This window comes from Gorilla gorilla, chromosome 9 (assembly GCF_029281585.2).
Source record: "Gorilla gorilla gorilla isolate KB3781 chromosome 9, NHGRI_mGorGor1-v2.1_pri, whole genome shotgun sequence".
Classification (NCBI taxonomy): domain Eukaryota; kingdom Metazoa; phylum Chordata; class Mammalia; order Primates; family Hominidae; genus Gorilla; species Gorilla gorilla.
In genome coordinates, this window is record NC_073233.2 from 66,836,994 (window position 1) to 66,849,490 (window position 12,497).

General features: G+C 37.7%; 1 protein-coding gene across 2 annotated transcripts; it reads left to right on the forward strand.

Annotated features, from left to right (window-relative positions):
• The first annotated feature begins 473 nt into the window (after positions 1 to 473).
• On the forward strand, positions 474 to 11,698 carry LOC115930165 (putative glycine N-acyltransferase-like protein 1B). 2 transcript variants are annotated; one of them, XM_031016334.3, is made up of 6 exons: positions 474 to 804; positions 1,979 to 2,099; positions 2,779 to 2,886; positions 9,258 to 9,384; positions 9,663 to 9,840; positions 10,096 to 11,698. In XM_031016334.3, exons 2-6 carry the CDS (start codon positions 2,022 to 2,024, stop codon positions 10,511 to 10,513), a joined length of 909 nt encoding a protein of 302 aa, XP_030872194.3. In that variant the 5' UTR covers positions 474 to 804; positions 1,979 to 2,021; the 3' UTR covers positions 10,514 to 11,698. The 2 variants fall into 2 exon arrangements, with proteins under 2 accessions (XP_030872194.3, XP_055212148.2); XM_055356173.2 differs by lacking the exon at positions 1,979 to 2,099 and having other exon boundaries at positions 10,096 to 10,726.
• The last annotated feature ends 799 nt before the right edge of the window (positions 11,699 to 12,497 follow it).

The following is a 12,497-nucleotide window of genomic DNA, read 5'->3' on the forward strand; positions in this document are numbered from 1 at the left end:
TAACCAGTGAAGTTAAAGGAAAACGAAGAGAGTGTGTTTTCTTGGAAACCAAGTGAAGAAAGTCTTAAAGAATGATCTATTAAGAACAGAAGCAATAATTGATCACTGGATTTAATAACATAGAGATCACTGATGGCTTTAAAAAATGTTTCAGTAAAATGGTAGCAGCAAAAACCCAGTTAGATAAGATTAGGAGGAGGATTGGAAATAGCATTTGTAGACAATCCTTTCAATGAATTTTACTACAAAGTGTTAAAGCAAATTAAATATGGTCTGAGAAGGACTCTGTACTTCATTTGAGTCCTTGTGGGTGAAAAGTAACCTAGCTTAATAGTCAGACAAAATTGAAAACCTAATTTAGGAGTGTGCACCTGTAACAATACTTGAATGTTGGCCAATCCCAGCAGCCTTACATCACCACTCATAGACTGCTGAATGTTCAAACTGTGTTTAAATAAGGCAAACGCCCAGTTGACAGCAATCTCACTGTTTCTGTAACTCATTTCTGGTTCCTGGACGTCACTTTAACTTTTTTTCCCTATAAATTTGTTCTGACCACAAGGCACCCCTGGAGCCTCTGTGAATCTGCTGTGATTCTGAAGGCTGCTGGATCGACGAATTGTTCATTGCTCAACTAAACTCCTTTAAATTTAAGTCAGCTGAAGTTTTTATTTTATCAGATTGTGTCAGAAGCAGAATCTGAAGTGGAGCCTCTAGTATCCCCAGGAGCACTGAGTAAACACAGAAGGTATCTGCAGGATCCGCTTGTGTCCATTGATCTCTCAGAGCAGCTGAGGATCAAAGGTAAGCTCCCTCTTGCATTTTGGAGCTTCACACATTTGTGTTTTGAGCTCTCTGAGTTTCCTTGAGCAAATTTGTGATCCAAACTGGATTTGGAGTTGCAACAGAAAATGGACTGGGTCTAGGAATGAATTTGATCTGGGAATTAACTGGCTTGGATCCACTTAGAGGCCACTAACAATAGAGGCCACTAACAGCTGACTGGGTCAGAAAAGAAGTAGTAAGCAGTAATGTTGCAGCAGTCATGATATTTGGCTTTGGAAAATTCACAGGGATTTTTGTGTTCTACCCATTTGTTTCATTTTTCTTCTGCACCTAGGTAGGGAAATTCATTGGCTAAGTTAATCAAAAGAACCTGAGAGTAAAGCCAGTAGTTTCGGTAAAAATGGAATCCTTAATTTCTGAAAAACTGAGTTCTTTCTGGCTTATACATTAGGCCTGGGAGGCAGAGAAGTCTTATGCAAATGGAAAAATCTTACTAAAGATAACTTAGAGTGGAACATTCCAAATGTAAAACAATGCATTGAACTGCATTTAAAAATGAGGGCTCTCAGTAAAGTCCCCTTTGGCTAAGAACCGGTTTGGCACTATGGAATGTCAACTGTTATACTCTTTGTCACATTTGTAAGAATTCCAAGTGTTATATCGAAGGAAATTTACAGATATGTTTCAAAATTTTCCACGTTTTTTCCTTATTTTTGTAATGAAACTGGGAAAAATTTCTAAACGGTTATAGATCTGAAATATTTAGCCCTAAGAAACTAAAGAAAATCTTTGCCAACTCCTGCTCTGAGGTTTCCAGTCACAACGGTTCTTAGATATTTTCTATTCCAGAAGAAAAAAGACTCCTCAGGCATCTGATGACCAAAATACAAGGAAAAGTTATGGTGATGGTGGTGAAGTGTTGTGCTACAGGCATGTGGGAAGCTCACAGAACTCTTAATATTCACTTTTAATTCATTCCACCAGAGAGGAAATGCATGGGTTTTGGATATGACTCTGTCGTTTATCCCTGTAAGAACTTGAGAAATTTATTTAGTCTCTCTAAGATTTGGCATATTCAAAATGAAGATGATACTAACAGTACCTACATCATGAGTGTTACTTGAATGGAGATGTGTAAAGTGCATTTTAATTTCATCTGGTCCTTTAACATTTTCCCTTCACTTCTCTTCAGAGTTTTTTTCTTGAAGGGCTTGAGGACTGAAGCATCCCACAAAATGATTCTATTGAATAATTCCGAGCGGCTGCTGGCCCTATTCAAATCTTTAGCAAGGAGCATTCCTGAGTCCCTGAAGGTGAAGGAACAGTGGGAGGTTGGGGTATGGGAGTAGGGGTATTGAGGATGAGAAAATAACAGGCTCATGAATCTCGTCCTTCCTGACTTTGTGCAGAGGGTTGGAGCTGGGAAACAGGATGGGGTTGGGGACAAAGGAGGCATGTTAAGAGCTGCTGCTTCTCCTTGGGAACACGCAACTAGGCCCACTCTGCAGATTTTATCACTCATTTGGAGAAGCGGTGGAGAATGGTGGCTACGAACATAGGTTTGGGGCCAGATTCAATAAATATGTATTGCAAGGCTGCCATTTTATAGTCAGATATCATTGTGCCTGTGTCTTTAGCTTTCTTTACGTTTGGTCTTTTCATTAATAAAATGGGAATAACATTAGTACCTACCTCTTAAAGTTGTTGTGGACACTGAATGAATCCATACAGTACAAGCGCTAAGAGCATTAACAAGTGCCCAGCTAGTGCACAGTAGCTCTGTGGTATCACAAGAACACCTCCCTGTGAGTTCTGCCTGTTTGCTGGTGACTTCATGTCCATCAGTATGGTCCTGGAAATGCTGCTCATCTCATCATCACTGACTTGGTCCCAGTACTGTCTCTTGATCTCCATTTTTCTCTTCCTCTTCACATACAGACCCCCATCTCTGGGGATCTCAACCTCTCCTATTCCCTTTCATCCCTCCTTCAGGTGTATGGCTGTCTGTTTCACATCAATCACGGGAACCCCTTCAACATGGAGGTGTTGGTGGACTCCTGGCCCGAGTATCAGATGGTTATTATCCGACCTCAAAAACAGGTAGGCACACAGACAGGGACTGGTGGAGCCAGGCAGGTCCAAAGGGCCTGAGGAAATGTCCAATTCAGACACCATGGCTGCTTTTATAGGGTGAAAGGAAATGTGAGTATTTTAAAACACTCCTTCGTTAATGAGCAGCTTGCATGAATGCCACATGTTACCACTCTTCCTGTAAAGCATAAGACTCATTTGGGAAAGGGGTTCAAGGGGGAAGGGGAGGAAAAGGACAAGGCTGACACTCACAGATTAAGGGCCCTTTGAGGTGGCAGGGGTCACCTGCAGGGGCTGAATGGAGGCCAATTTACAGGGAAAGTTGTGTGTCTGAGATATCAGAACAGTGATTTAGAAACAAAAACCAAGGGAGTAGTCTACCAGTAAAATTACATCTCATGGCCAGGCATGATGTCTTTTATCTGTAATCCCAGCTCTTTGGGAGGCCAAGGCATGAGGATCGCTTGAGGCCAGGAGTTTGGGACCAGCCTGTGCAACATAGTGAGACCTCATCTCTACAAAAAAATAAACAAAATTAGCAGGGCATGGTGATGCGTGCCTATACTCCTAGATACTCAGGAGATGGAGGTGGGAGGATGGCTTGAGCCCCAGAAGGTTGAAGCTGCAGTGAGCCAAGATGACACCACTCTACTCTAGCCTGGGCAACAGAGTGAGACCCTGTCATGAAAACAATAAAAGTTGCTTCTCAGGAACCAGGGAAGGGACACACAATTACTGTGTGTCAACTATGTGGAAGCACCTCACTCGTTAGTGACTGACATCATCAGAACAATTTTACAAAGTGAGCTTTAATATCTTCAATTTAGAGATGAGGAAACAACACTGAGAAATATTCAGTCATGTAGCTGCTGGATACCATCTGTTAAAGCATTCCCCAATCTGAATTCAAGTTCAATGGACTGTGCCACTTTTACTAGCTATATAACCATAGGCCCTTCTGTGAGTTTTATCAGCTGTTAAAATGGGAAAAATAGGAGGACATTCTTCAGAGGATTACACAAGGTTTAAATGAGATACCATATGTCAAACACTTAGTATATAGCCCATAATTCTAAATAGTATTTACCATAATTAGCCATTATTGGCTAAGGACACACAAGGACTACACGATTAAGCTGAAATAGTAATACAAACCTAGGTCTATTTTTTGGCCCTAAAGACTTCCCCTTTTTGTGTCTGTTTCATGCACATCTGGTTAATGAACTGAAGCCTCATGGCCAGCCCAGCTTCAGGTGGGTATAGACGCTGAGCCCTCACTTAATAATAAGCTGAGCCTAACACCTTCCCCAGGGATGTTCTTTTGATCTCCTGGTTTCCTGACAATTTCGGATCGAAGATTAATGGTTAGTTTATTTGATCCATGGTCCAATTTCTTCAAAGTGTGATATGCTAAATAACCGTATGAACCAAATAGTTCTTTTTACTTCAGTAACTTTATAGTTACTATGTGTATTTTAACAATGTAACTGTACCATCAAGCTGTAACTTCATATATGCATTGCTTTGAACAAGGCTAGTTTTTATATAGTGAGTCAGCAAACAAAAATATTAAAATATAAAAGTTCCATGCCACACATATATGAGCAAAAAAATGGAAAGAATGAAATATGCCGCAATTTACTTGGAAATACATTCACTCAGTCTGATTCCATAGTATACCATGTTTCTTTCAGTATTGAAAATCAATGCAATTTTGAAGAAGACCTTTTTAAGGTGAGATGCAGGAGAATTTCTGTAGAAAAATATTAATTTTTTCTTTGTTGGTTCTTAATCAGAAAGATAATATATGCTGATTATACAAGTGGAAAAATCCAACATGATTTTAAGAAGTTAATAACCTCTCACTTCCTTTGCTCTCCTCTCCTCCATTCCTACCCTTTGGGGTAATCAGTGTCCTTGGCCATATTAACACACAAACGGATATTCAGTTATGATCTCTTCTGTCATCACTTTTTAATTTGCCTTTGACATATGGACATTGCTTTGAGTGAATCAATGCAGCACTAATGTATTCGTTTTAATAACTGTGGCATTCCATAGAGTCAATGCAATGCTATTTAGTCAGTCATTCTCCTCCTGTTGGGTTCAAATTGTTCATACTTCTTTGCCATTACAAACAATGCTTCAATAAACATCCTTGTATACATGTCCTTACATCCTGGAAACTTTTCTCAATACAATTGGTTTCCAAAAGGGATATGTCCAAGTCAAAGCTTATCTTATCCTAAGTAGGCACTGCCAGACTACTTTCCCAAAGGATTCCACAGTATTATTTCCATTAACAATTTGTGGAAAAATTGTTTCCCACATTCTCACCAGCACTGAATGTTATCCTTCTTCTAATTTATGCCAAACTGGTGGGTGAAAAGTGGCATCTTGTTGTAGATTTAATTTGCATTTCCCTGACTAGTGATATTCGACATATATTTTCATATGATTATCATTCATTTTGGGTTTACTTCTGAACTGTTTATATTGTTTGACCATGTTTACACTGGGATTTTGTGTCATTCTTAAAATTCTCTATGTGTTTTGGAAAAGAAGGATACTAACACAAGGTGTACGATACAAATTGTTGCCCAATTTAGAATTATTTTCTATTTTATTGATAGATTTTCACAAGAAGCAATTTTTAATTTTCATGTAATCAAATATATTATCTTTTTCACTATGATTCCTGAGGCTTTGGGGTTTTTTTGTTGTTGTTAATAATTAGGAAGATTTTTCCTAATCCAAGATCATGCAAGTTGCTTTTTTCATTTTGTCTTACAGTGAGTTAATTTTTACTTTTGACATTTCAAACTTCATTCTATTTGGAATATATTTTTGAATAGCATGAATTAACATTCTTTTATATTTATCTCCCTTATGGCTGGCTAATTACTTTAGTGCTATTTATTAAATAAGTCATTCTGCTACTGAAACATAAATGTCTATTTTGTCATATAACTTTTTATATATTTTTGTAGCTACTTCTGTATTTGTTTCTAGTCTTTTCTCATGCTATTTCATTGTTTTGTGGTAAATTTTAATATCTAATAAAGCAAATCACCCTTCACTAATCTTTTTCCTTTTTCTTATAAACTTTCCTCTTATACACTTAAGAGCTATATGAACAAAAACTAATTTTTCAGTTCCCCAATTCCCCCAACTAAGTATTGCAATTGTGATTCGTATTGGAGGAGTTTTTTAGACAATTGTGGAAGCATTAATATTTTTGTGATACTAAATATTTTTATCAAGAAATATGGTCTTTCTCTCACTTTTTTCAGTTTCTGTTCTATGCCATCTGGTAAAATATTAGTGTTTTCCTGAGGTAAACTACATGATTTTTCATTAAGTTTACCCTTAGGTATTTTATATTATTTTTTAAGATTATTAAATTATTTTTCCTTTTCTATTTCTGAGCATTATTATTTTGTTATTGCTTTCTATTTATATTCTTGATTTCCAAATATGTCACACTATGCTTTAAAATCTTCTTTGTTTGTCTGGGGTGTTATTTGTTTTTGTGTTCTGTCGAAGTCTCTTAGATTTTCTAAATGTGTAATACTGTAATCTATAAACAAGGTAATTTGCTCCTTCTTTGCCAATATTTGCATGGGTTTTTACTTTCTTGCCTTATTGTATAATGTACAACCTAAGAAAACAATACCAAGTAACCATAATAATAATTCTATCCTTGTCTCATTCCTGATTTTAATGAAATAGCTATAAACACTTACTTTTGGAATTACATTTAATTCTGTCTTTACAGACTTAGAGCACTTTCCTGTTTTCCCACTTTCATAGAAATTATATTTAGAATGAAGGGTAAATTTTATGTTATTTCATTTTTGTCTTTATGGCAATTTATATACTCATGTAATTTTTTCCTCCTTTAATTTATTACACTAAAAGATCTGATCAAAGTCATTCTGGTCTTTCTAAAACAAACTGTTCATGTTCATGTTCTTTTCATATGCTACTGAATATTTTATTCAGAATTTTTGCATCTGTATTCATAAGCCAATATGGTCAGTAACTCTCTTTTTGTTATTTCTTTACCAGATTTGGCATTAGGATTTTTTCATCTGTTACCAAAGTCTACTATTAAAATTATGTGTTTGGTTTTGTCTTATGTAGAATTGAAATGTAAAATAATCTTTTTTGGCTACTTTTTAGTTTGTAATTTCAACTTTCCTTTTAGATAAAGGGGGTACATGTGCATATTTGTTACACGTGAATATTGCATGATGCTGAGTCTTGGAGTATAGACAGATCCCATCACCCTGGTAGTGAGCGTATACCCAATAGGTAGTTTTCTAACCCAGCCCCTTTCCCTCCACCCTCTAGAGTCCATAGTGTCTATTGTTCTCACATTTATGTCCATGTATGGTCAATGCTTAGCTCCCAGTTATGAGTGAAAACATGATATTTGATTTTCTGTTACAGCATTAATTTGCTTAGGATTATTACACTGTGGAAAGTAGTCTGGAAATTTCTTAGAGAACTTAAAACAGCGTTGCCATTCGACCCAGCAATGCCATTACTAGGTAAATACCCAAAAGAAAATGAATCGTTCTACCAAAATGACACATGCACTAGGATGTTCATTGCTGCACTGTTCACAATAGCAAAGACATGGAATCAACCCAGATCCCCATCAAAGGTGCATTGGATAAAAAAACTTGCTACATATATTCCTATGGAATACTACACATCAGTAGAAAAGAATAAACTATTGTCCTTTGTAGCAACACGGATGGAGCTGGAGGCCATAATTCTTGTCCACTTTTCAAATGGTAGATGTTGATGTTTAATTTCATTTCTGTTATTTCTATTAGTTTGTTGAAGTTTTCTATTTTTTGACAGTCAGTTTTGATAGTTTATTCTTGAGGGATAACATCCATTTCTTTATCAGTGAATATGTTGCCTTGGAGTACTATATAATCATCTATTATAAGTCTTTCTTCTTTTCTGTTTCCGTTCTCATGGCTCATACTATATGCCTTTTTTTTTTCTTTTTTCTCTTTCTCTTCTATTTCCTTTAAATGCCTTACTAGAAGTTTATCTCTCTCTCTCCTGCTCTTTCTCTTTTTGTCATTTAAAAATGAACTTTTGGCTTTATATATCCTTTGCACTGTGTCTTGTTCTACATTTCATTATTTATGGCTTTCATTTTTATAAATTGTTCCATTTGTTAGTTTCTGGTTTACTTTGATATTCTTTTTATAATTCTTTGAATATTTACTTGGCTATGTTCAGTCATTCTTTTAAAATCCGGTCTTTTAAAACTTCTACTCTTTTAAATTCACTGAGGTGTTGTGTTTTGGCCATATTCAGGAACTTGCATTTATAAAAGCATCCACAAATTCTTGAAGGTTTCTTTAAAATTAGTTACACTATTTTCTCCTTTACTCCTTAACAATACAATTTTCAATATAATATTAATACATTCACTGTTAAAACTCTAACACTTATTGTTTGCATTTCCCCTGATAAACAGATATTCATCGTCCCATGAAGTTTGTGGCTTGTCAAAATGGGATCACAAGTCTCTTTCTTTAAAATCCATGAGTCTAACACCACATAAATTGCACAGAGTGCTACCAAAAATTCAGTTACTTCATTCTATTTTGTGGGCTTCTGGCTGTAAGGGCCATGTCACTCTTCAAAGAGGCTGATATCCTGTAGCCTTAGGAAAAGGCAATGTCTCATTAATGTTTCTATTCACTAAAGTATCTTGCTCAAACCCTGGACACTGTAGATTCTAGAACAGTAGAGATTGTAGGTGTCTGGTGAAACAGTAGGCACTAAAACTTAGAGAAATCACGGTTAAATTCATCTTGTGCCAAGTTTAAGAACTTAACTCTATCAACACAGACTCAGTACAACCCAGAATATGTCCCACAGGAGGTTATGTGGGGCACGGTATTATAACAGGGGGATATGTGTGGCCCAGGAAGTGAGAGAAGCAGGGAGAGATGCAATCGTTACATTCCTTTGCTTCTGCTGGCTGCTCTGTGATGCTATATATAAAATAAGCTAAGTGTGCAGTTGAGTGGGTAAGGAGAAAGGTGAGGCATCTTAAGGCCTGGTTGAGGGTGACTGATTTCATCCTGTCTTTGTTATGTATCTGAGAAGCAGGTTTATAACCAGTACCTGTCAGTGTTCAATATTTAACAAACTCCAGTTACACAGGTAAGAGGTCAGCAGTAGCTTATAGGCCTCAGCTATATTATCCATGTGCCCAACTGCAGCCATCGTGGGCTAGTGTTAAAATTTTTTTTGAATTTTCATTTTTCTGATAATTGCAATCAGTGAGAGGAGAAGAAAAAGTTCAAGGGAATGATCTGATCTTTCACCATCCTACACAGGATATGACTGATGACATGGATTCATACACTAATGTATATCGTGTATTCTCCAAAGACCCTCAAAAATCACAAGAAGTTTTGAAAAATTCTGAGATCATAAACTGGAAACAGAAACTCCAGATCCAAGGTAACAAGTCTGAAGAAATGGGCAAGCAGCTGGGCTTCTCAAATTGTGTCTTCAACTAACAGCATTAGCATCACCTCACAGCTCAATAGAAATGTAAATTCATAGAAACTCTCAGAGCTGGGAGAGGTGGAGCAATCTGTGGTGTGCCAAGGACTATAGCTGATTGTGGTGTAAACTCAACTTTGAGAACTACTAAGCACTGAGGTATTAATCAGGTGTGAGCAGTGTAAGTAGAGAACTCCATGTCTGACAATATTGCTTTCTTGGCTTTCTCTCAGGTTTTCAAGAAAGTTTAGGTGAGGGGATAAAAGCGGCTGCATTTTCAAATTCAGTGAAGGTAGAGCATTCGAGAGCACTCCTCTTTATTACGGAAGATATCCTGAAGCTTCATGCCGCCAATAAAAGCAAGCTTGGAAGCTGGGCTGAGACAGGCCACCCAGATGACGAATTGGAGAGGTATAAAAAATGTGCTGATCATTTATAATTGCTATTCCTTGTACATTTTTGTAATTCACATAAATCAGTTTTGGAATGAAGAGAGGATGAATTCATTCCTTGGGATGAATAAAGGTTGTCAGTGGTAAAAATACGCCACTTTGCAATGGTGGGTCTTTTAACAAGAAGAGGGCCTGGGATCTCTAGAATGGAATGGCACCTAGAAATTACAGGAGTGGGGATGAAAGCTGTTGTCTTTATTTTTGTTTTCTACAGCGAGACTTCCAACTTTAAGTATGCCCAGCTGGATGTGTCTTATTCTGAGCTGGTAAATGACAACTGGAAGCTAGGGATGAATAAGAGGAGCCTGCGTTACATCAAGCGCTGCCTAAGAGCCCTGCCAGCAGCCTGTATGCTGGGCCCAGACGGTGTCCCGGTCTCATGGATAACCATGGACCCTTCTTGTGAAATAGGAATGGGCTACAGCGTGGAAAAATACCGAAGGAGAGGCAACGGGACACGGCTGATGGTGTGGTACATGAAGTATCTGTGTCAGAAGAATATTCCATTTTACGGCTCTGTGCTGGAAGAAAATCAAAGCGCCATCAGAATGAATAGGGCACTAGGTTTCCTTGAGGCCTCCTGTCAGTGGCACCAATGGACCTGCTACCCACAGAATCTTGTTCCGTTGTAGACAATGAAGCTGCTTAGCAATCTTGGGCAAGCCATCTCTTAATATTAAAGCAGACACCACAGAATAGCTTTCTTCACTTACAAATGTTGATTGGGCATTTCTGATATGGCAGGAACTCTTTCTCACATGGAGACTTGATGTTAAAGGCCACAGCCATGCTCTCGAGGAGCTTACAATCCAAGCTGGAGGCAGGGGAGGGTATAGTCATTAAATATGCTTAAGTGTTGTAGGGAAGGACGGGGTTACCAGTAAACATGTAACTAGAAAGCCAGGCTCAGTTCTTACCTCTGGGAATCAGAACTCTTTATGAAACTTGGTTGATAGAATCTACTATCTGGAAGATAAATGAAGAACTTTAATAAAATTGTCAATAGAATATACCTAATCTATATGGATACTTTAATGGAAAGAAATACCCCTGCTATGTATGGATTTATGAGGCAACGGCTATACTAAAGAATGGAATCAGTCTCTTAGTTTAGTGACTAGCAAGGTATCAAAGGTGAAGCCTCAGACAAATGGCTTTCCTAGACTACCTTTCATCATTGTTATGCAGAAAAGGATCTCCAGAGAATCAAGTGGGCTGGCCTTGAGGCCTCTGCTGTGGAAATGACATTTGTTGTGCCTGCCTCCTTTCTCCTACTCTTTCTCACTTCCTCATCATTAGTGAAGCATGGCACAGGACAAGGTGTTGCCTGTGAGTCTGGTTACAAATTCAGCTTTTGATGTTTGCAGCACTGCTATCTTAAGGGGTCAAGGGCATTCCAGGGAGAAGTGACCACTAAGGTGAAGACTGGAGAGTGAGTAAGAGTGAGCCATACAGTAAAAGTGGAAAAATCCAGATGATGGAAAGGACACGTGCCATGCACTATCATAATAACTTTATAATTATACACTTATATTACAATTTCTGAATCCCTGATCTCAAAAAAAAAGAAAAATACACTTCATGAAAAAAATGGGGCCTCATTTGGCTCCGCTCTCCCACCCTGTCATTGGAGCTTGGATTACTGTGAACACTGTAGCCACAGCAAAAAGAAAACAAAAATTGGCATTTTTACTCCTTCTGATAGTCTAGATTTTAAAAAACAAAAGAAATCTTAATAGAATTGTCTTTTGGAGTAAAGTCTACCAGTATTAAACAACACCTCATCTCTCCGTAAAAAATAAACCTCCACAAAATTGAATGTTTATACTTGATGTGATTTGAAAGTGTGCAATTCCAGCACCTAAAGAATAGTGTAGCTCATGGAGTTTTTAAGAAACTCCAATTCATCTTAGAAGGCTGTGGTAGATCTGTTACAGCTTAGTATAAATCAGTCCAATCAGATTTCTAAGCTCCTAAGACCTGGCTGATTTGTTACATTGACTGAAATGAAAGCATGGTCTGAGAAAGAGAGTAAACAAGTCATTTGGGATTTCAAAGGGTGGAAAATTCTTACCTAAAAAATAAACTCAGGAGCTTGGGGTAATATAAAAACAGCTATATTTTGGCACTCAAGAGGCAAAAGCTAATACAGGTGATGAAAGAACAAAAAGCAAATAAAATTTGCCTATTTCAAAATGGTGCCTCAGGCAGGTCCTGTATCCAGAAGAGGATGTTCATCCAGGGTCTGGGGCTAAGGTCATCTTAGCACAGCCCAGCTGCCAGCTTCCCTCCTCTGCCACTTCCCTGAACGCAAGCCAGCTTCCCTTATCTAGCCCTTCATTGCGCTGTTAAAAAAGTGATTCCTAAACCTTATCATGCACTTGGATTAAAAAAACAACACGAAAGCATGGGAAAGAGGAAAGAGGATTCCTTAAATATGGCACAAGTAAGTCCAACATTATCAACAAACACACTAAAAATGAATGGGGTAATTTTCTTGTTAAAATATATGTTTTTCATACTGAGTTAAAAACAAAGTCCAAGAAGCATACATCTCTGCGCCCTCACATGGTGGAGACAGAGGAGAGCTCAGACTCTCTTCCTTTTCTTAGAAGG

Coding starts and splice junctions, on each gene's coding strand:
- LOC115930165 (XM_031016334.3), top strand. CDS start 2,022: ATGATTCTATTGAATAATTCCGAGCGGCTGCTGGCCCTATTCAAATCT. Junction 9,385..9,662: donor ACAGAAACTCCAGATCCAAG/GTAACAAGTCTG, acceptor GCTTTCTCTCAG/GTTTTCAAGAAAGTTTAGGT. Junction 9,841..10,095: donor CCAGATGACGAATTGGAGAG/GTATAAAAAATG, acceptor TGTTTTCTACAG/CGAGACTTCCAACTTTAAGT.